Genomic DNA, 22,551 nt, shown 5'->3' with positions numbered 1-22,551 from the left:
CTCTATCATGCGTGTGTTCCATGTTTCATCGCAGGCCTTCCCCCACACCCCGCTCTGGGACTCCTCACACTCACACGCTCACTCTACCTCCAAGGGACACCGATTTTTAAATGTGGTCCCCTTTGAGGACCTGGCTGTGAATTTGATTTCTCTCTATATATATTCCTTTAAATATCCCCACTGATCAAAACAGAGATTTATTACCCTTATTCCTATTATTCATCAGAGTCTCCTCTTTGGTCCCGGGTTCCAGTTGGGACTCCTACGTGGTATACCGTCCTGGCACCTTTTGCCCTGTGATCCTTTCCTCCTGCTGGAAGTAATTATTCGAAGCTTCAGAAACCTGGGGACCAATAGCAAGCCAGCTGAGAGGGTGTCAGAGGCCAGCCACTGGGCTGGCTCCAGGACCAGGGGCCCCATAAGTACCAAATGAAGCAGGGCTCAGGGACCTAGGGCTGCTGTGGCGTCCTGTTTATAACAGACCACACAATATAATGCCCTTGGCTCCCAGAGCAAATCATTTCTATTTTTAGCACAATGTATACCAATCATCAGTTTCTTCTGGAAATTTCTGTTTCCTTGCCCTCTAACCTCCCTTCCTCACCTTCTCTTGCTATGTCTCTGGCTTTCCACGGATCACGTGTGTCACATAATTCTGCAGCATCCTTTCATATTTTGGATAAGCAGTCTCCATTGGCTGTGATCACTTCTGCACGGTGATGATCTAAAACAGAGCAAAATGACTCCCATTTTGCTTATATCTGAAGTTGTGATAATACGTAAAATTATTTTGCCATCTAGTCCTGCTGTGCTGCTAATCTCATCTTTGGAAAATTTCAAACCATCGGTGTGGGTGTGCATAGCATTTGTTTAAATAATGCCAGTGCCAAATTAGAATGTCTCAGACACAAACACGGTATTTATGGAGCACTATAGCCCATTAATTGGCTTATTGGCCGAAATCCTCCAGGGACCATCACAGATCTCCAGGGCGCCCTTGAACATGACTTATGCTGCAGCCAAATCACAGCTGTGAATGCCAGCACCACTGCTAAGCATGTGTTTGTGGCAAAAATTGCTCCCCTGTATTTGACCAGCAGAGTCAGGGCGAGGATGTATGTATATTTCTCAGTTAAACTCATCCTGTTTCTGCTCAAGGCCATCCTCCGGGTCAGAAGCATTTATAGTCGTCTTTGGCTCATATTTATCAAGCACAAATTAAGTATTTTAGGAAATGGGAATATAACTGTGAACAGGCCAGAAGAATGTTGTACACTAATAGACCTTACCCACCAGGGGAGAAAGACGTGGGATAAACAAGTCAATAAAAGAAAAGGTTATCTCTGATAGTGATAAGAGTTATCCAGGAAGAACCAAGTTGTAAAGAATAACTTGGTTAGAGAATGCGTGGTGGTTTGTGAAGGCGCCTCTGAAGAGGTGACCTTGGAGCAGAGAAGTGACAGAGAAGGAGGGACCAGACATGGGAAGAAGCGTACCAGGAAAAGCACCAACGCCTACACTCGCCCTCAGGCAGGAACCCGCTCAGCATTCCCAAATCAGGAAGAAACACTGACCTGACAAGTTGGCCTGAGAGGTCAAAGGAGCCTGATTCCAGGTGCTAAACTTTTCCTTCACGGACCCACTGGCACTCTGTTGATGCCTGGGGATCCCTTCTCAGAATCATGGAATGCATGGAGGGCCCACTTGGGATGCAACGATACCCCATTACACTCTAACAAAGCTAGCAAACAAAAGTTGTGATGTAAAACCCAAGGGCTTCTTTAACCCATTCTGTTGTGGCAGATCTGAAAACCAACTCTGAAGTGGCAGTATGTCAGGATGTCTGCCACAATTTAACAGGAAGTGAAATACTGTGATCTTCATTGATCACAAAGCCACAAGTATATCAGTAAGATTTTCTGCATAACTCAATGAGATGCTAGATTTTGATTAGAGGTTGTGAAAATCCCCATCCACAAATCACAGATCCTGCGAATCCTACCCTTGGACCCCAAACAACCTGGGCTGCATCACTCAGGGCTCAGGGGCCACGGGGAGGTGTTAGACTATACGCCATGGGGAGCCACTGGGGAATTTGAAACAAGAGAAATGGGGTGATCTTGCTGCTTTAGAGAAAGCGGATTCTGGGATCACAGGAAAAGGAGGATGAGGAGGCAACTGCAGGTGAGAGGCAAGGCTGGCTTGGAAGCGTAATGGCGCTGGAGAGAAAAAGACGTGAATATGTTCAAGATATATTCCAGAAGAACCAACAGGACACACAGATCGCTTGCCTGTGCGGCGTGGGGATGAGGAAGGGCCCAGTCAGGATGAGGCGGAGGGTGCTGACAACAGCCAGCAGGCGCTGTGGGACAGCATGCGTGGGAGCTGGGTGATGCCAGGTCCGTGGTGGACCTGGGCGAGTTTGACACATTGCTCCCACAGACGAAGAGATCTCTAGGAAACAGCAAATGCGCAGCCTGGGCTCAGAAAAGCCCTAGGCTGAAAGATGAGGCACACACTCTCTAGTCGAACCGCATGTCCTGAACAGAAGTGGGAACTTGAGACAAAGAGAGAGGGTCCTTCGCCACTCCCTTCAAAGCCATGTCATCCTCTCTCCTGTGAGGGAGACTCCTGGTTGGTTTTTTTTTTTTTTTCCAACTCCCCCAAAGAGGTGAAAAAACTTGATGAACAATTTGGGGGAGCTAACGGGGGTCGCCGGAAGCAATGTCCCGGCTCCCATTTTATCCCCTGCATGGTGCTACTTCCCCAGCCTTATCTACTGTGGGAGCAAACAGAAATTAGGATCAAGATTTCCTGTATTTAATACATGAAACTAACATAACAGAGTAAAACATTCTATGCCCATTACACTTCAATTTAAAAAAAAATTTTTTTAATTTTTGTAAGATTTTATGTAGTACGAAAGCAAGCTGAGGGGAAGAGTTGAAAGAACAGTAGGCTGGAGATCTCAAAGCCTGGCTCCTCTCCGTGTAACCTTGAACAAGTATCTTAACCTCACTGAAGCTTAATATCCTAATTCAAAATGGGAATAATAACACCACCTGCTGTTATTAAATTCAGCGAAAATATCTGGCATCTAACAGGCACTCGGCACATATTTTTGGTTGAACCTGAGTTGTGTAATTTTTAAACAGACATCTGACATTGTCCTTTTCTCATGTAGTTCAAGGTAGTTTTCAGGTAGAAAAAAAAAACAGATTGTAATTGGGACAAAAACAGTACAAAGGACTTTGAATAATTTACTGGATTTCTCATGCTGTTTCATGACCTGTGGAAAAACAGATGGCACTCCACAATGATTTACAACTTAAAAAAAAAAAATCTTGAACAGAAACTACAGGTTTTTCACCTTGTAGCAATAAAATAGCGCATAGATATTTCTCTTGGAAACCTAAAAAGAATGATACGTAAGCATCTTTAGTCTAGAAGGCTAAAGGCAGTGAACTTCAAGACTGAATGTCTACCCACCCACAAAAGTGTGTCCTCACCAATGAATTTCATTAGACTAACTAGTATTGTAGGATCTTTTCTGGTCAGGCTACTGGCATCCAGATGTTTATTCATTCGTTTTCATTATAAGCATCCACTGTGCTCCAGCATTGCTCTTGGACCGAGGCATCCAAGAATGAACAGAAATGAGGTCCCTGTCATCACAGAGCTCTCAGGTAGGGAGCAAAATATAAGCAAGGGAGCAAAATATAAGCAAATAAATAGCATCTCTTCGGAGAGTGTAGTATGCTCTGAAGAGAATGTAGCCACGCACTGTTTGTAGGCACAAGGAGTGTTTGCAAGGAAAAGGTACCATTTGAGCTGAGACCTAAATGATGAGAAGGAGCCAGCTGTGCAAGAATCTGGGCAGAGCCTGTCCCCCAAATGGGAACAGGCATAGGTAAAAGTTGGACATGAAGGGGGAGAGGGAAGAGGGGACATGGTCGGAGAAGTAGGCAGGTGTGAGGTCAGGTCTTCTCAGAGTCCTAGGTAAAGAGTACGGACTTGATTCTGACCATTGTAGAGCCTTAAGCAAAGAAGAAACAGGCTCTGACAGGTGGATGTTCAAAGTCACCCCAACTGGTTTTAGAGCCAGAGTGGAAGCAAGAAGGCTATTGGCTCCCACGGATGAGATGATCGTGGCCCAGGGATGGCAGCCGCGGATGTGGAAGGGAGCACCCAGATTCCAGATACCAACCGAAGGTGGTGCCTAAAGGCGACATGTGGTGGTAAGACAGAAAGGGAAGGGCCAGCTGAGCGACAGGATGGGCGGTGATGTCATTCACTGAGATGGAGGAGACGTGGAGAAAAGTAAGTGCTAAATCAAGAGTTCTGTTTCGGACAGATTGAGTTTAAGTCGTCTGTTAGTCATCTAAGTGGTGATGTTGAGTGGGCTGTTGAATACGCACATCTGGAGCTTTGGAGGGAGGCCAAGGCTGGAGAAGGACATTTTAGGATCACGAGCAAATCCTCTGTGAAGTTTTCATTTGAGATGCGTTGCTGCAAGCCTGGTTGGATGGATATCCAGAGCAACCATTGCCTTCAGCTCTCCCAGAGTCATAATTTCTTTCTGGGTGACTTCAGCTGTCCTGGAAATTCACCAACTGACTGGAGTTCAGGGATTTAAAACATCAGTAGGGTTTGTTTGTTTTTGTTCTCCGCTGTGTTTCAAATGAACAGAAATGCATGATTTTCATGTTTCATCGTAATCTCTAGATCATGCAGAGGACCCATCACATACCTGTCTGATCACTGCACTGCCCCTTTGACCTTGCAGCTCCCCAGGCAAGCAGACAGCTTAGTGTGAAATGACCAGGGTTTTGAAAATAAGACCAATGCCAAGGAAAGTAAGCCCTTGGTTAATAACTCTGCCAAGTGTCAGATGAGCAGGAAACACTCAAGCAGATAGACCCATTGAGAAACCATGTTGAGACCTTGCCTCCTTTCTCTTTTTCCTCTCCATAAATTTGAGATGGTTCTATCAGTTGTTATCCCTTCTGTCAGTTTCTTCCATTCTCATGATGGGTTCTCATTAAGGAGATTCATGGGGAAGGTGGTAATCGATCAGAGCTATTAGCCACCAGAGTGTAATCTGGTTCCAGTACAAACTGACCCACATGCTGTCCTGTCTACCTTGAGGATTTAAGCCAATTAACTCGGAGCCTGGGAAACAGAATCCAATGTCCTAGAGCTCTGCACCCCCTTCACCCCTACCCCCCGAGGAAGGGATTTAACAAATTGACACTGTAATTAGATCCAAACCTACAGTTAGCACACCTTGGAAGGCATCACTGGTGCCCGGCTCACCTTTGCACACTACTGCGTCGCTGGGGGAACGCTGCTTGCTTTCCCTCTGCTGTCTCGCCCTACGCTGCAGATCACTAAGGGGGGATTTCTGTTTTGTTTAGACGGTTGGTTGGGTGGTTGGGTTTTGGACCTCTTTCCAAGAGCACATCAGTCTCCTGGGTCAGGAACGAGTCAGGGACTGGAATGAGATCACCACAGGGAAGCAGGCAGCTCACTGGTTTCAATTCTACAGTCTCTGTGCTTCGTGTTCCTAATGGAACCAGAGAACAGAAGGCAGGAAGGGCGCCCGGGTTGCCGACAGATCCCCTGGCTGCCGTGTGGGTGGGCCAGCCAGGTGAGAGACGCCGTACAAATTAGTATTCTCAAGCATCGACCTTGGCTTTTAAAGCACAGCTAACCACCAAGTATAAGCAGAAGACTAATGTTAAACTAAAGCCCCTTCAAGAACGATATTCTGGCAGCAAAAGCTGTCCACAAGTGTCAGGATAAATTAGTAGCAGGAACCCAGTGAACCTTCTTACACCAACAAAAACATTGAAGGTATGAGCCTCCTCTTACCCACTTCATTCCCTCATTATCCATTGCCTCCTTTCTTTCTTTCTTTCTTTCTTTTTAACTAAGAATGATGATAGAATAGATTATTTTGGGTCACATCTTTGGAGCTAGACAACATGGTTCAAAGCCTAAGCCAATCTTTTTTGGTCACTTGACGTTCTCTGTGCCTCAGTTTCCCTATCTATAAAATGCTGGTGACAATAGTGTACCACTTTCAAAGGTTACTGAAGAGTAAATCAGTGACTTCACGTAGCATAAAGAGAGAGCTTTGGATATCATTGTGTGTGAGTAAACGTAAGGCACTGTCATTGATGGAACGCTGTAAATGCTGATGCTGTAAATGCAAGACGCGAGTCATATAAAGCCTCCACCTCAGGTCAGGTGGCAAGACGGACACACAACCCAACCTGCCATCAGGCCACAGCCTGCTCTGTATTACATATTTGGGAAATGAAGACACTACTGCAGAATAGGTCTAATACTCCGTGTATAATAAGTATAACTGACTAGAGAGGCACAAGACATAACAGCAAAAAATCACATTGAACAATAATTGAGATCAACATTTTACCTGTTAAGAATTAAGCCAAAATATCTCTGAGATTAAATGCCCCAACATCAGACCTCATTGTGATGTGGTAAAAGAATGAACATACAACAGAACAGTATCCTAAGAATATTTTTTAAAGGGCACCTGGGTGGCTCAGTTGGTTAAGTGACTGTCTTCGGCTCAGGTCATGATTTTGGAGTCCCAGGGTCGAGTCCCACATCGGGCTCCCTGCTCAGGGGGGAGTCTGCTTCTCCCTCTAATGCCCGCCTTCTTGTGCTCTCTCTCTCTCTCTGATTCTTTCTCTCTCAAATAAATAAAGAAAATCTTTAAAAAAAAAAAAGAATATTTTTTAAAATTACCATGATAATGTCCTGGCCAGCCAATCCTTCAGCTATTTGATGAACCAGTAAACAGTAGGACTTACTATATCCCACCTAGCTGAAAATTTGCCAGAAATCTAGTACACACACATACACAAGTGCCATTTGGTGCAGAAAGAAAATCTAAATATGGAAAGCAAGGAACAACAAAGTGAGGCTGGTTTGAATCCCACCTCTACCACCCACTTGCCATCTATCCTTAGGTGAGTTAGTAAACTCTCTTCTCTCCTGTGTCTGCATCTGTAAAATGGGGGTAATATGAGCGTTGTTGCAAGGCCTCAGCGAGACGTTGCATCATAAACTCAACTTTCTAGCACCAAGCTTGCCCCAGCCATAGCTCAGTACATTTTTTTTTCCCCTGCTATCATTCACAAAACACTAGCTGGACACCTCCCTGCCCAACTCCCTCTTCTTTCCCGATCTCTCACTCAGTGTCCATCTCTCTCTCTCTCTCTCTCTCCTGATGTTTTGTACACAACTAATAATACATACATATTTACATGGGTAATCCATGTTCATTGGAGGAAAGCAAGAAAATACAAAGCAAAAAAAATTAGAGACCACTCATGATTCCACCACCCAGATTAGCTGCTCTTTTTCTAGGAATCCTTCTGGTCTTTGGCTGTGTAAATCCACTCCATCTACGTAGGTATAAATGTCTGTGTGTTTATAAATTTATCATTACCTACACAGGATCATACAATACATTCTGTCCAGTAGAACTGTCTTCCTGCTCAGCAATATATCATGTCCATAAATATAGAACGTACATTATCATTTCAAATTACTCTATGGTATCCTAAGTAAATTCTCTAATTTATTTAGACAGTCACCTCTTGCTAGAAATGTGAGGTGTAATCCACTTTTCTCTGTTATAAACTCGGCTTGTGTAAATATCCCATATCAGCCTCTTTGGATACTTTGGCAGAAGTTCTTACCATGGTAGAGGGCAACTTTTTTATTCATCAGCAGATACTGCCAGTGGTCTTGTTCATGGCACCTGCATTTGTGTAAGAAATAAATAACACTTGGGGGTTCTGCAGAAGTTTTAACATAATACTACCTATTTAAAGAACTTCATATCTGGGGCACTTGGCTGGCTTAGCCGGTAGAGCACGCAACTGTTGATCTCAGATTGTGAGTTCAAGCCCCACACTGGACAGAGAGTTTACTTCAAAAACAAACAAACAAAAAACACAAACAACTTCATACCTAAATATGAGCCAGCAGTAAATAAAGGGTAAGCTAAGCCAAAAATACATATATATAAATATTTTTATTTATATATTTAAATATTTTAAACATTAAATATTTTAATATATGTGCTTGATTATATTTAAATATTTTAAATATTATATCTATGTATATAGTTAATACTGTGCAGAATCCAGATATTAAATGATCATGTACATATAAAAAGGCCTGGAAATTTTTTAGGAATATAGAAAATCAATGAACAATTAGAAAATGAGAAACTGGGAACCAGTAGTAATACTAATCTTGCCTTCGTGATTTATCTTACACTGGATGGAGATAAGCAATGATTTGTAATTACCTCCTTCCACACCTGAGTCATTTCATTGGGTAATGTCAAGAGCCACATAGATAAGTAAAATACTAAATTAATTTTCATAAAATGTATTCAGAATTCTCCAGCAGAAGGAATTAGGGAAAGTGTTTGCCAGGAAGGTCAGCTTGTCTGCGTACATCGGTTGCATATTTACTGAGAATCTACTATGTTCCAGCAAGTGAGGACACAGAGAAAAGTAGGCCAGGCTTCCAGATCCGTTTCCAGTGAAAATCTGCAAGAGGAATCAGCTTGCTGCAATTCGGACAACGTTGTTTAAGGATCTGGATTTCTGAATGTCTTGCAGTTTTAATATTGTTTGAATATTCTGTGGATAGGACATCTGAGCGGGAGCGGAGAAATCCGAGCCCCCTCTTCACTTTGACCCCTAAGTCACGTGAAGCAATCATTTAACCTTGCTGAGCCTCCTTAATATTAGAGAATCACGCCCAATTTCTGCTCTCAAGATCATAGCGATAGTCCCAGTATTTAGGCAAGAAAATGTTAATAAGAGCTCACTGATTTCCTTTGAAGCTGCTGAGATGTGTGGGGTAACATGACAACACATGACAGGGTCACTGTCCTTTGCATTTGATCCTTTAGGTATTTCTGTGAAATTTTTTTAATGCTGTATTTCTGTTTACCCCTCCATGATCTATTTTACTTGGGTCCACCTTAGAGCGGAGGTTGCCTTCCTTCAGCATCTCTGCACACTTGAAAGGTGCGTGACTTTGGAAAGCAGTGTGCTGGGCACTGCGGGTCATTTAATGTTTGCCTCAGCCAGACACTCAAAGCAGAGCACCTCCAGAAAACCTCTTCTGTGCCTCTCCCCGCCACATCTCTTCTGCTCACCCCTGAGGCTTTTTCTGGCCCTTCTGCTGCTCTGTCCTCACCTGGCTTGCCCTTTCCGCAGCTCTTCTGTCTCTTCCTCCTGCCCTTGAACGTGGTCTTCCCTTCACCCTCCACTGTGCACCACCCACTCCTGTGTCCCCTGTCATGCCCCTTTCCCTCCCACCAATGTTTGTGTGGGAATTACAGCCCTGGCCACTTGGGGTGCCTCCTCAGCAGACCATAATGCTCCCATTCAGAGGCCAGCCCCCAGCACTGCGAAACCCCCATTTGCTTATGGGACAAGATGGAAGACAGACTCAGCCAGCGTCTCTTCCCACTCCCACCCCATCAACTGTGCTTGAGCCCCTCCTCTGGACCCTTTGGGCTCAGCTAGTACTACATGGGGTAGCGAGATGGGAGCATTTGGAGACATGTTCCAGTGCTAACCTGAAGAAAAGCCCCCAGGCCTCATTACCGTCATGTACCCACACCAATATGTAAGCATGACTCTTCCCAGAATGGATTATGGAAAACATTTCAGCAGGCATTCAGCCTAAACCTGCTCCCCTAAGTGGGAGCACAGCAACTGTGTTTCCCATCCTGTAGGAATTCTCACCGCTGGTCTTTCAACAAGCACAAAGTTTTCACCACCCTTGTTGGGCTGGTTCAGCTCCAAAATTGGGCAGCACAACTAAGATGTCAGGGACCATCCTAAGTAGGGTCAGGGTCCTAACGCAAGGAGGGGCATTACTGAGTTCATGGAGTCACATGAGTCTCCATCTTTGGGGGATCCCCAAAACCACCCTTAGGGTCTATGACTGCGTGGAAGACTTCACAGGAATCAGAAAAGCTCTTTTCCTCATGGTTAGACAGCAAAAGGATACTAATTCAGATGAGCAGAGGAAAAGGGTCCAGGGGTAAAGTTCAGGAGGAACCAGGCATGAGCTCCCAGGTGTCCCCTCCCGGTAATGTTACCCAAACCTGCTTAATTTTTCCGGCAACAATTTGTGACAACACATACCAGGCATTATCACCCCAAGGCTTGGTGTCTAGAGGGTTCACTGGGTTCGGTCACAGAGTCACAGAGCGCCTGCATGTCTGCCCTTAGCTCCCTAGACTCCAGCCCCCCACAGTGAATGTAGGTGTTCAGCATAAATCACATCATTGGAATAAACGATTTCATTATACTCTTACCATATGGCCCAAGGCCGCAGGCATACAGAGACACTCGTAAAAGGCAAAATACTGCAAGGACTCAGAGCTCATCTCTAAAGAGCCAGTCTTTGAAAATGGGTCTTTCTGGGGAACATGCACAATTTGAGCAAACCCAGCTTGCTAAGTTAACCCCTTCCTGCAGACATTCCCAGGGCCAAGACACTGGAAGCCTCTGGCCCCACGGCAGCACTTCTCCTGTCTCAACTATTACCTTCTGGAAATACCGTCCTCTCCATCTTCCCGTAATGTCAGTGTTCAATATAATAACCTCTGAACTGTTTTCAAAAACAGCAGGCTGCCTACAGCAAAGACACTTTTTAAAATTCCGATTTTGATCCTCATCACTGTTGTCATGTTAAAGTATTATCAAGAATCACTATTACCTGGGGAGGTGGGGTATGGAAATGAGCCCTGAACTCTTCCCTGTGATCTCAGAACAGATCCAAAGCACCTGTGTCCCGTTTCAGGCGACAGAGACACCCTCGAGGGCAGTCAGTCTCCGCTCCACGCCGGCCTCTAACTGTGACTCTGCTTTTCTCTGTCTCCCCGTCTCCCCGGCAGTGGCTCCGAAACCCAGGCCCCCAGCATGAGAAGCGGACTCTGTTTGGAGACATGGTGTGCTTCTTGTTCATCACGCCGCTGGCCACCATCTCGGGCTGGCTCTGCCTGCGGGGCGCTGTGGACCACCTGCACTTTAGTAGTCGGCTGGAGGCCGTCGGACTCATTGCACTCACTGTGGCACTCTTCACCATTTACCTCTTTTGGACACTAGTAAGTATGGCCCAGGGCCCAGGGACTTGGATCAGCCAGAGCTGGCCACCCCTCAGCAGTCACAGCCTTCCCTCCCGGGCATAGCCCAGCCACCTGTCCTGGTGAAAGGCAGATCTGCAGGCGCTGGCGGGGGCGTGTGTGCCACGCTCGAGGTCCGGGTGGGTGTGCTTGTGGATGTGCATGCGCGGGCGCGTGTCCACCCCAGTGTGCTGCTGGGAAGAGCAGATCAAGGAAAGAAAAAGCTCCTGCTTCTGAGAGCCCATCAATCAAAGCCACACACCCTAGACATTCCCTTCCCCCAGGGTTCTGGGACGCCATCCGCAACAGGGCATGGCATTTTCTTTCTCTGGTTTATGTGCCTCGCTTTTGCTGGGATTGTAGCAGATCATGAATGATGCTCTTGGCCACTGCTGCTGTCACCGCCTGGGCAGATCATGAATCCTCGGGCTGGTTATTTTCTTCTTACTCCTGGACACAGCCTAAATTCTCTGCTGGACGTGGAGCTGTGTTTTGCCTGATGGTTATTCTGTGTGTTGGGATATTGACTCCGCAGCCCATAAAAACACTAATTTATCTAGCTGAGAAGCCACCACCAAAGAAACCCGTTTCCCAAATAAGCGTGTCTGCCGTATATGAGGGAGAATTCTTAAACACGTCTGTTTTTTTTCCACCCACTTAACTCCTGAAGAGAGTTAAATGCTTGGGCAGAGGTTGGCACAGCACTGATCTCACTCTCTCTGTTTCCCTCTGGGACCTGCAGGGGAGAAAGTCACTACCCGCTGGACTCATTTCAGAAACTGGGCACCCTGCTTCCTGGCATGATTCTGCTGTGCCTGCTCATTTCTAATCTGAGCACGTCCCACGGTTACTTAGTATGTGTTTCCTGTCCAGAGCATACCATTCTCTTATCCCGTAGCAAGGGGTCAGCATGTGGAAGCTTCTAGCACTCACTCACACGTGCCCCTCTGCTCTGTCTTCCAAACCCTGTCCCACCAGCTGCCAGGGCAACCTGGCCCAGGTCATTTCCATCTTGTCCATCCTTTGACACTACAGCTCTGTACCTTCCCTCGGGGTGGGGTGGGGAGGGAGCGTTCAGACAGACAGCCCGTCTGTCTCAGTGAGAAGGACATGGCTCGAGTCTTGGTAAAGACAGAGCATTCTGAGGCTTCCAACTCTCTCTGAGTCCCCCGGTGAAGTCAGGCATTCTGCTACCCACCACCAGCCAAAGCGAGAGTGTCTCCTCTAAAGGTCTGTGCTGCCCATGTGGGTCCTGATTCACTGTGAGTCAAGCAATGAGGCAGACTCAGAAGTCACAAGGTGGTGGGAATGGGAAGAAAATAAGAGTAAGACTCTTAGAATAAGAAATCAAATCACCTTTAACACTGACGCCCGGTCAACTGCATCAGCTTGGAAAAGGCAGTTCACATCTCTGAGCCTTGGCACCCTCATTCATAAAGTGGGCGTGACAGGAATGCCCATCCCGCCAGCCTCCTCCCTGCTCCTTGGCATCAGAAAGGAGAGAGCACCCGAGGAAGGTTCTCTGGAAAATAACTCTCAGTTCTTACCATGTTTACAGGTTTGCTAGTCTACGATTTTTCTTAGATGTGTGTGGAGGATGAAGGGTGGTTGAGGATGTAAACCTAATTGTTGGGCTTTCAAACCAATTTAAGGCCTTTTGGAAAACCTGCTTTGTAAAGCATATGCTCATCTATTATGAAAGAGGAAGAGTTAGCGGGGGAAAGAAGAAAGGGAAAGATTTCACCCGGAAAAGCGGATGTGAACCTGTTTCACCTCCCATCTCAGAAGAAAGGGGGCTTGGGCGGGAAGGGTGCCTGGAATGGGCTCTTTCAGGAGACTGAGAACATACTTCATTCCAGAAAGGTTTCCGAGAGGCAGTGCCCCGTAGTGAAAAGCACACGCATGAGACTCCAAAGACCCTGTGGTCAGACCCAAGATTTAGCACGCTAAGAGCTGTGTCACTCTAAACAGGATACTTACCTTCTCTGATCAGCCTTCCCCCTTTACAGGGATAGTGGAGGAACAGTGACAGCCCTGGTCACTGGGCTACCGGCAGGACTAGGTGGGGTACCTTCAGAAACATTTATCAGAGCCCCCAGAATAGGCATGAGGGTTTCTTCCTCTGCACACTCAGCCGGCCACAAGATGCAAAGCCGCTGGAGGGAGGGGAAGGCGTTCTCCCCTGGAAACAGCGCTGCAGCACCCCTGAGCCCAAGGTGACTGGATCCAGGCTAAGTCCCTCCCAGATAAATGCTGTACAGAGCTGCCCTGGCAGGAGCCGTAACTCAGGAGCTGACAGCACTTGGAAAGTGCCCTCCGGCAGAAACCCATTGTAAACAAGCTGTCAGGCTTCCGGAGAATATGCTGTGAAAATGTCTTAGATAAACAAACACCGTGTCAGTCCCAGCCGGGCTGCCGCTCAGAGAAGCCTTCCTGGCAGGGCCTCGTCAGCACTGGGAAGCAGAGAACGCAGCTCCGCTGCCGCCTTGTCATGCCTCTGCAGTCTGAGCCTGGCTCTGCCGCCCCTCGGGTACAGGGCGTTCTGGAACCTGCCGTGGGGAAGCCTACCTCTGGGAAACCACAAGCCCAGAGTGGGGTGCCATGGAACTATCACTGCCCACATCACAAACCATCTAAGGTCCAGGGACAGACATCATCTGAGTCCACGCTCGGCGCTAGAAAGTCACCCAGCGTGGCACTTAAAATGAGCCAAACGCAGACAGGTGGGGGACTGGGGTGCTGTGCTTCAGGGACCTACAGGGAGCGCCTGTGTTCCCCGCATCACGGAGGCAACAGCCAGCACCTGGCACAGAAGCTGGTTAAGGCCTGGGATGGAATGAATGAGCCATCTGTTTCCTCTGGCTGATTCCCGGCTCTACAGGGTAGTCAGTCATCTGAATTCTCCTTATAACGTTGGGAGACCTCCGGGAGGACACTGCCTGACAAGGGTTACCGTGCGCGAGCTGGCTGACCCACAGCCCACACAGCCCACGGCAGCCCGAGGGTATCGAGGGTGACCCCATGTCCGGTCCTGCTCCTCGGCCCGTGTGCTCTCACAGCCCACCTGCTTGGTGCAGCCTGAGATCAAGAAACTAGGCCTTTCCTGGGAAGACAAGGCCCTGGCCCCATCAGTAGGCCTCAATATGGAGAGGAAGGGCAGAATAAGAAATCGGTGACGAGATTTCCCACACCCTTCTGTGACTTTACAGCGGCCCTTAGGCCACAGCCCGTCACTTCCCTGACAGGGAGAGCGGTTGCTGATACGTAACACAGACATTGAAGGAGCATCTGGGTGGCTCAGTCGGTTAGGAGTCCACTCTTGATTTTGGCTCAGGTCAGGATCTCAGGGTCATGAGATTGAGCCTCCTGTCAGGTTCCCTGCTGGGCGTGGAGTCTGCTTCAGATTCTCTCTCCTTCCCTCCCCTGTGCCCCGCCCCCAGGGACATTTAAGAAATATCTAAAGTAAGTTCCCAATGTGAAAATTGTCCTGGCTTCCTTTTGGTTTGTTTTTGCTTCCCTCACTGCCTCTTTAGTTCTCTAAGTCAAACTTCCTTTTTTCCTATTCTATTCCACTGTGGGAAGGGAGTGTTCTGGAGCTCCTGGCCCAGGCTCAGCATCAACCAAGGGCATTTGCAAACCTGGGGTCCCATCTGCATTAGGCCCAAGTTCCTTGATTTTCCCCAATAAGGAGTCCTCTTCATCTGATGCTTTCTTCTTATTGACTGAATTTGCCTGCAGATTGTGATGGTTAACAGCAATTAAGATAGATGAATGTATAAAAAGATCTCATCTGTTTGTCTGAACAAGCGGGCTGATTTTCACACCTTCTGGCCAAGGAACCAGGAGACCTGCTAAGTCGTTGACTTCCCGGGTTGCCTGCAGCAGCGCTTCTCAGGCTTGAACAGATCTGCAAATCACCTGGGGATCTTGTTAAAATGCACACTCTGATTCCTTAGGTCTGGGTGGAGCCCCAAATTCCGATGTTCTAACAAGCTCCCCAGTGATACAGCCTGCTGCTGACCCATGGCCACATTGAGAGCAAGGGAAATTAGCACGTTTTTTTTCTTGTCCCCCTTCTCCTGTGTCTAAGAAGGAACATCACAAAACCATCTTCTTTTCTATATTTAACACATCAAAAAGAACAGGCCGAGAACACGACCGTGTGTGAGGCACAGTGCTAAGTGCTTTCTGTGCACTCTCAGACACCACTCCTCACGTTTTGCCGACACACTGAATCTTGCAGGGGGCAAGCAACCCTCCCAGAGTCACAGAGCCACTAGGTAGAGGGTGGGGATCCAGGCCTGGGGTGTCAGGCCTGAGATTGCTTCTCGGCTTACCCAGGCCCGGCATGCACAGCTCCTTAACATACAAATGAGGGTCTCTTGACTTGAAATCCAGCTTTCGTAGAATATCTCCAGATTCTGGTCTTTTTGAGCTGCCACAGCTCCTCATTAGTACGAGTCTGCCTTCAACTCATCTCCCTGCTCTTGGCCCTGAGCAGAAGGCATACCCACCTGCCCCTCCCACACTCAGCCATCGGCACCAAGCCGCAGCAGGACAGAATAGATGCATCGAGAACCAAGCTTAAGGAGGAAAAACAAACCCCAAACCTGATCCACTTTGGCATGTTCAGGGCCTTTTGGAGAAAAGCACATCTGTGTGAGTTTAAAAGCTTATATTTTCATACCCAAATCTCCCTGGCACTCGGCCTGTGGCATCTGCTTTCTAGCCTCAGAAATTTAAGCTAGCGGCCTTGAATTTCATGATCCTGCCAGAGAACCAGTAAGCCCTTTCTGATCCAGGGCCTGTGCCCTCTTCTGCTTCCAGAAATACTGGGCTCCAACCATGGGATCGGCCCTCTCTCTGACCACCATGGACCCTGTCCTGAGGTCAGCCCAGCACCCACCCCTCATGATTAAACAGCCCATCCCGGGCCATCTCTCAGCCTAAGTTCACAGGTATCTTCCTTCCCAGCACCTACCTAGTCATCTGGATGCTCTCAAACTGGGACCTTCCCCCGTTTTTAAAGACAGTCCGTGCACCTTCAGAAGTATAGAATTTGAATTTCCTGGGCAGTCCATTCAGGCCGGATGCCAGCCTGCTCCAGAATGAACCACAGATGTGTCTCATTCCGGGATATTTCCATGGGAAGCAAGAACTCTCTGGCACAGTTACGTGACCATTGACCATCAGTTTACTGCTCATAATGTTGTAGATGATAGAAGAGAGTCTGAAACAGAGTTGCAATCAGAAAGCGTAAGGTAGCTATTCACTCAGCAAACTCTACCCAGTAACTTCCTAAGCGCCAGGCATATGATGGGCGCTGGTCATGCAGTGATGAATATGGCCCAACCCCTGCTGTCGAGATGCTTCTGGAGCAGGGAGAGAGAGACACAAATACACTGCCGGACAAAGCACTTGATGCCCTGCTAAGGTAGGCAGGCACGAGGCACTGCAGGTGCCCAGGGAAGTAGACCCTACCCCAGGCTGAGGCTCAAGAGGAGTTTATCCAGGAACTTGGTGCCCAAACCAAAGCTTCCCCCACTGGAAGCTGTAGAATGACAGAGCTGCAGGCAGTTGGGGATCACCAATTGGGGGCCGCTGGTACAGTTGAAAGAGTTGTGCATGACACAAGTCAAAGGGTACCCTTCCTGTCATAGGCAGTCTGAATGTTGAATTGTGCAGTGTCCAACTTGCAGGAGGGAACATGACACCCAAGCATCACTCTCATTTAAGAGAGAGGAAGCTGAGGCCCAGACAGACATATGGCTCAGGTCCCACCCCCAGGGTGAGGGCTAGCGCTGTACTCACTCCACCTTGCTGCCTGTAGCCAATCTGCTTCACAACTGATGCTTTGGGGCCCAAACACTACTATCCCCAAGCTAAACCCAGCCTCTGAAGGAACCTCATTTCCTATTCGTATCCTACTTGTTTCCAATCTGAGGAGGAAGGAAGGAAGCCCCCCGGGAGCCCTGCCCATGTTCACACAGGGGTGTCCTTCGGTGGGCGCCAACACTCAGCTGCCGGCCAGCGCCGTGTGGCCCCGAGAGGCCTGTCTCACTTCACTGCCACCAGCTGTTTGGAGCTGTTTTCAATGACCTGTTTGTTTCTTGGATTGATTATCAGCTTCCGCTGACCTGAAACCTTCCCTTGTGTTTCCTCTCCTGACCTCAGGTGTCGTTTAGGTACCACTGTCGATTGTACAACGAATGGCGTCGGACCAATCAGAGAGTGATTCTCCTCATCCCAAAGTCTGTCAGCGTCCCTTCTAACCAGCAGTCCCTGCTGGGCCTCCACTCTGTCAAGAGGAACTCAAAGGAGACCATTGTCTGACGTCCGTGTGGCTGGTTTGCTGACTCGTTGTTTGGGGTTCTGGAAGTTTCTGCACTGGGGCCATGCACTGAGCCACCTCCAAACCCTTCCTGAAGCCGTAGGTCTCGGGACATCCAGAGCCATGGGAGCACTTCGCCCCGAGCAATGGACTTGGCCCCAAAGAAAGCAACGCCATTTCACTTGGAATCATGGATGCTGCAGTCACGTGATACTTGCTGAGCTGCCAAACGTGCTTACTGACCAGATACTATATGAAATTTCCCGAACACCTCTGTAACAGATGAGGAAGCTTGTCCTGCTAAAGATGCAATTCAATGCTTCCTTTTTTATTACGATTTCAAATATATATATATATATAGATATAGATATATATTAAAGTCAGATGATAATCACCATGAAAAAGCCAATGTTACAACTGGTTTCTTGGTTTGGACTGGTTTGGTTTTGGGTGAGTTTATCTGTTTCCCAGTTTCTACTGTAGATTCTTTGGGGTAATTTGATAACCAGAGTGGTCTTTTTTCATCTCCTCCTTCTCTCTTACTCAAGGGGACAACATAACAACTGCAGAGCAAGGCATAGCTGAAGGACGTTTTGTACTAAACTTCGTTTATTCCGTTTTTAAAGGGGGAAAAAAAAAAGAAAGGCGTGGCGACTCTCCTGACTGAGCTGTTTATTTAAATTTCATTAAGGAGAAAAAAAAGGTGAGAAGCACGCTCCTTTCAACTTGTTTGGTATTGCCGGCTGATAAAAACTATTTTCTAATAATAAATATCCAGTGTGTGAAAGACAAACCCCATTGATTGCAATGTTCTCTTTTTTTTTTTTTTTGAAATTATAAAACTGGTGAAGTTTCCCCAAAGAATTTTTTTATAGGAAAAAAAAGAGAGAGAGAGAGAGAGAGCAAGGAAAAATGTTGGTGTTCTTACTTCCATTCCATGTAGTTCATGTCTTAATTCTGCATTCGCAAGGAACCAGAGAATCATTAGACATTTCTAGGAACCCTGGACCTGTTTTGCATATCAATTAGCATTCCCATTGCTCTATTGAATTTCTAGCTTGACAGGTAGAGGTGGCAAAAAGCTAGTCCCAGCAGCCTACAACCCCTTTGTCTGGTTTAAAAAAAAAAAAAAAATGAGTCCCACATAGTGCCTTCCCCAAACCACAAGCCAATTCTGTCACAGGCTGAAAGAGACCTTTTTCCTAAGGGCTTCATGTCCCTCTTTTATCCATCACAGTGGAAAGGGTCTACCCTGCACTCTGCGTTTGCATCCCGCTGAAACCAGGGGCACATGGGTCATCTGAGGAAGCCCTTGCCGGCTCCCCTGCCTGTCCCCTGCCGCCCACCTACACGCCCGGGAGGAAAAGGCGGAGCCCAGCGTTGGGGAATGCTTAAAATATGGATTTCTAGAACATGACCCACATTCTGAGTATCACTCCAGCGTCTGCCTTCTGCTTCCCAAGTGGGAGAGTGGAAAGTGCAGAGGAGCAGGCAGCGAGGAGGGTAACGATTTCTGTCTGACGCGGGTGTCACCTCTGCCTGCCGAGACCCCCATTCACAGACTGCCCCCTGCACCACGTGGGGAGGGGAACAGCTGGACCGCGCTCTGCTGTAAAACTCAGATGTGCTTTATGGCTGATGACAATAGATTCCTGCCTGCCATGCTTCCCTTCGACACTCACTCCGGTAATAGACCCCTGAGCCCTTCTGGTTCCTTGCCCCGTTCGCCCCTCCAGGATGTCATTAGCCACACCACCATCCACTGTTTCTTAATTGACCTTTTTAAAATGCTGGACACCACTGGCTGCACACAGCTGTCACACATTACATTTCCAGAGCCAGGAATCCAACTTGGTCGCTGGTGAACGACAGCCCTGCCATAGAGGGGATAAATAACATCCACCCAGCCTCGGTCCCTGAGCTGTCAGGTACCTGGGTGACCCCTCCCAGTGGAATGGCACAAGCATTCAGGAGAGGACCGTAACCTCTATCCTCCCAGCCTCTTCCATGAATGAAGGAAGTGGGAGATCCCCGGGATCATTTCCTGTTGAGCTGGCTGCAAGGAAATCCTGCTGTTTGGGTTCATGCAATGAGACATAGTGACTCAAATTATCAAAGGCAGACAGGGGCCCAGCAGCTCTGTGGGGACCCTGCGCGGCAAAGGTGGGCACATCAGTACTAGGTCTGTACCGTAGCTCTTTCCCCCGTATTTGCATCCCCACCCTGGGAAATAAAGCAGAGCCCACATGCAAGAAGTCAGTCGCCTGGGCTGGGGGGTGCAGTACAGTCCAGGCAGCCAAGAGCAGCGTGGGTGCCTCCCTTTCCAGACTGCCAACTCGTCTCCTCCTCCTGCGAGACTCTGGGCTCTAACAGCACCAAGACCCATCTGAGATGTTGATGAAGTTCTTCATCGCTTCTTGGTGCTTTAGCCCTGACATTGTTCAAGGCTAGGGAGAGCGAGGAACTACAGAACGTGCAGCACAAGGCACCAGCCAAGAGGCAGGGGATGGGCGGGGGCGGCAGTCCCAGCTCTGGGTCTGTCGCCAAGCCAGGCTGCACCTGCCGTAAAAGAAGGGTACCCCTTGCTAACCGCTGAGAAGCGCCGCACGGGTCACCAGTGGCTCAGCCAGGCTTGAACTCTTCCTCTGCTTCTTCCTTTTTGAAAACTCAAGAATGAAGCAGGGAAAGGAAAGAGGAGGGTCTGGTAAAGGATGCTGGGGGTTCGCTGCTTCCCCACCATTGACTCCTTCAGTAGCCTGCTTTTCCACCCTCCTGGATGTATCCTTTCCTCACCATTTATCCTGAGGCTATTTGGTAGAGACAAATACGTGTGACCGTGAAGCCAGAGGGGGAAAGGGACAAGTAAAACAAGTCCAGAGAGCTCTTGGCCTACCCTGTGAGTGTATGTATGTATGTGTGCATGTGTGTGTGTTTGCATGCCCACACACACACACGTGTTTCTATGCTCTTATCTGGGGGTTCCAGAGAACCCAGAACGTTCGCACAAATTCTACAGCCCAGAGAACGGAGCAGAAGCTCAGATGAGCTGGAAAAATCCAATAAAGACAAAATAAATGGCATGACTTGGAAGTGACTTGTACTTGCCTTTCATGGCCTGGCCCCCCCTTCCCTGTGCCTGAGCACTGTGGCCTGTCCCTCTCGGCTGGGCTGTCCTCACAGTTACATCATCTTTAGTGGAGGTAACACATCTGTGGGCACGAAGGAGCCAAAGGGGGAAAGGGAAGTAAAGTAGCAGCCTGCCTCCCTGCACTTTGGCTGGTGGCCAGCTGGAGGCTCCACATCCTCCCCGGGCCTCTTTGTGGCCTCTTTGTTCCCCTCCTGGCACCTTCTCGGCAGCCCAGGTCTGTCTCCGCCTTCCCTGACACGCTGCCCAGCTGACAGAAACTTCACCCTCAGTCTGCTCTCACCAGGGAGAAGACACCTTGGAAAGGAAATCAGCACATGCTTCCTTTCCTCTCTGATCCAGAATGTTCCCTGAAGCTACCAGAAGATGAACCACGCAGCTCTAAGCCCTAGGGCTGGAGGCGATATGTAGGTTGTGATTCTGAAGCCATTCAGGGGTGAGGAGGTGGGCCTTGGGTAGGGAACGGGGCTCAGGATTATTTTAGGACCAGAGGTGGGAACCCGGACGCACCTGGCTAGACACCATTCCCCTGGCCAAGCATGGGGAGGGTCTACGGACTGGCAGGCTACTGCATGAGGCCTGGGGCTTCCGAGGTTTGGAGTGAGGAGAAATGGGCACTCCAAGGTAATGGCTGGGCAGTTGCACACCCACTCCAAAATGCGTCAGAATGCACGGGCAGAAATGCACAGACCAGCATGTTCTACAGTCCCCCTTTCTTGGCTTTACAAAGCTCTCCACGCCTAGGGGTTTACTGCCTTCCCCTTGTCGTTCAGCTGTTGTGGGGCGATCCTGTCTTCCTGCTTCCCAGTGCCATTGCGTGGGAGAGAACGAGCCATGAGTCAGGCGACCTGGGCTTGAGCTTGGCTCTGCACTGGACAAGGGAGCCCACCTGTCCAAGCTTCAGGTTTTTGCCTCTGTAAGATAAGGGCAATGCCTGCCTCAGACAACCCCTGTAAGATTCGTAAGGCTTTGCTCCCAGGAGTGGATGCGTGAGTGGCCGGGCCCCTCCCTCCCCTTCCTTCCACTCACCATGGCTGATGTCTGTTATTCTGCCCCAGCTTGGGTTCTGACAAACAACTTTAATAAATGATTTGAAGGACCATACACACATAGTTTAAAATCCTTTTCAAAAAGAAGAGGGACTGATTTTAAATAATCAACAGATATTTATTGAGCATACTGTGCTTGGAATAAAAAGAACAGTAAGAGATCCTTCTGGAGGTTGAAATTACTGATTTGATTGAGATCTTTGAATCACGCATCCATTTCAGTTACTCTTCCATTTCCTGACCCTGGAGCCTATGGCTAATGGAGAATTCATCACAGACAAAAAAAAAAAAAAAAAAAAAAAAAATTTTGCCAGTTCTGGATCTAGTGCTACAGAGGAAAACAAATATAGTCTATCAGTTGTCTGTATTCCCAGAAATGAGGGACTCGTGAGTCACGGAGCTCATCCATCTAGTGCCTTCTCAGAGGCTCTGAAGTCTATGCACAAAGACAATACAAGGAGATCAGCCACGGAGCCTGGCTCCTTTTGAGAAACTCTCCTTTTTGAACGTGACTTTTCACCTACTGGATCGAAAGCCACCTAATTTAGAAAATGAATATATGGACCCCGTCAAAGGTTTTATTGATCGTATTTGTGAATATGAGATGCAAAGAACAGAGTTAACCCTTCATGACGACTTCTATCACCGTCAGCCTCTATGGGTCCTTCTTCTGCTTTATTCCACGAGTACATACACTCAGCCAGGCTCTTCCCAGGAGTCACGTGCTAGGCGGCCCTTTCAAAATGACCTCTGGGGATCTTCACCGCGACCCCAAAATTCGGTGCTCTAAAGCAACCATTTCCCTACATTTCCCTGTTCCATG

General features: G+C 48.1%; 1 protein-coding gene across 1 annotated transcript in view; it reads left to right on the top strand.

Moving 5' to 3' along the window:
* The window catches only part of MARCHF3 (membrane associated ring-CH-type finger 3), a 141,588-nt gene extending 123,261 nt beyond the window's left edge, over positions 1-18,327 (top strand). The window contains exons 4-5 of the mRNA XM_032851953.1: positions 10,976-11,185; positions 17,378-18,327. Of these exons, the coding sequence (XP_032707844.1) occupies positions 10,976-11,185; positions 17,378-17,536 (369 nt within the window). The 3' untranslated portion in view covers positions 17,537-18,327. The remainder of the gene's footprint in view (positions 1-10,975; positions 11,186-17,377) is intronic.
* Positions 18,328-22,551: the final 4,224 nt, after the last annotated feature.

The sequence above is a fragment of the Lontra canadensis genome, unplaced genomic scaffold (assembly GCF_010015895.1).
Source record: "Lontra canadensis isolate GAN:19392208 unplaced genomic scaffold, GSC_riverotter_1.0 scaffold5, whole genome shotgun sequence".
NCBI classification, from domain to species: Eukaryota; Metazoa; Chordata; class Mammalia; order Carnivora; family Mustelidae; genus Lontra; species Lontra canadensis.
This window is presented reverse-complemented; position numbering and strand designations above follow the sequence as displayed.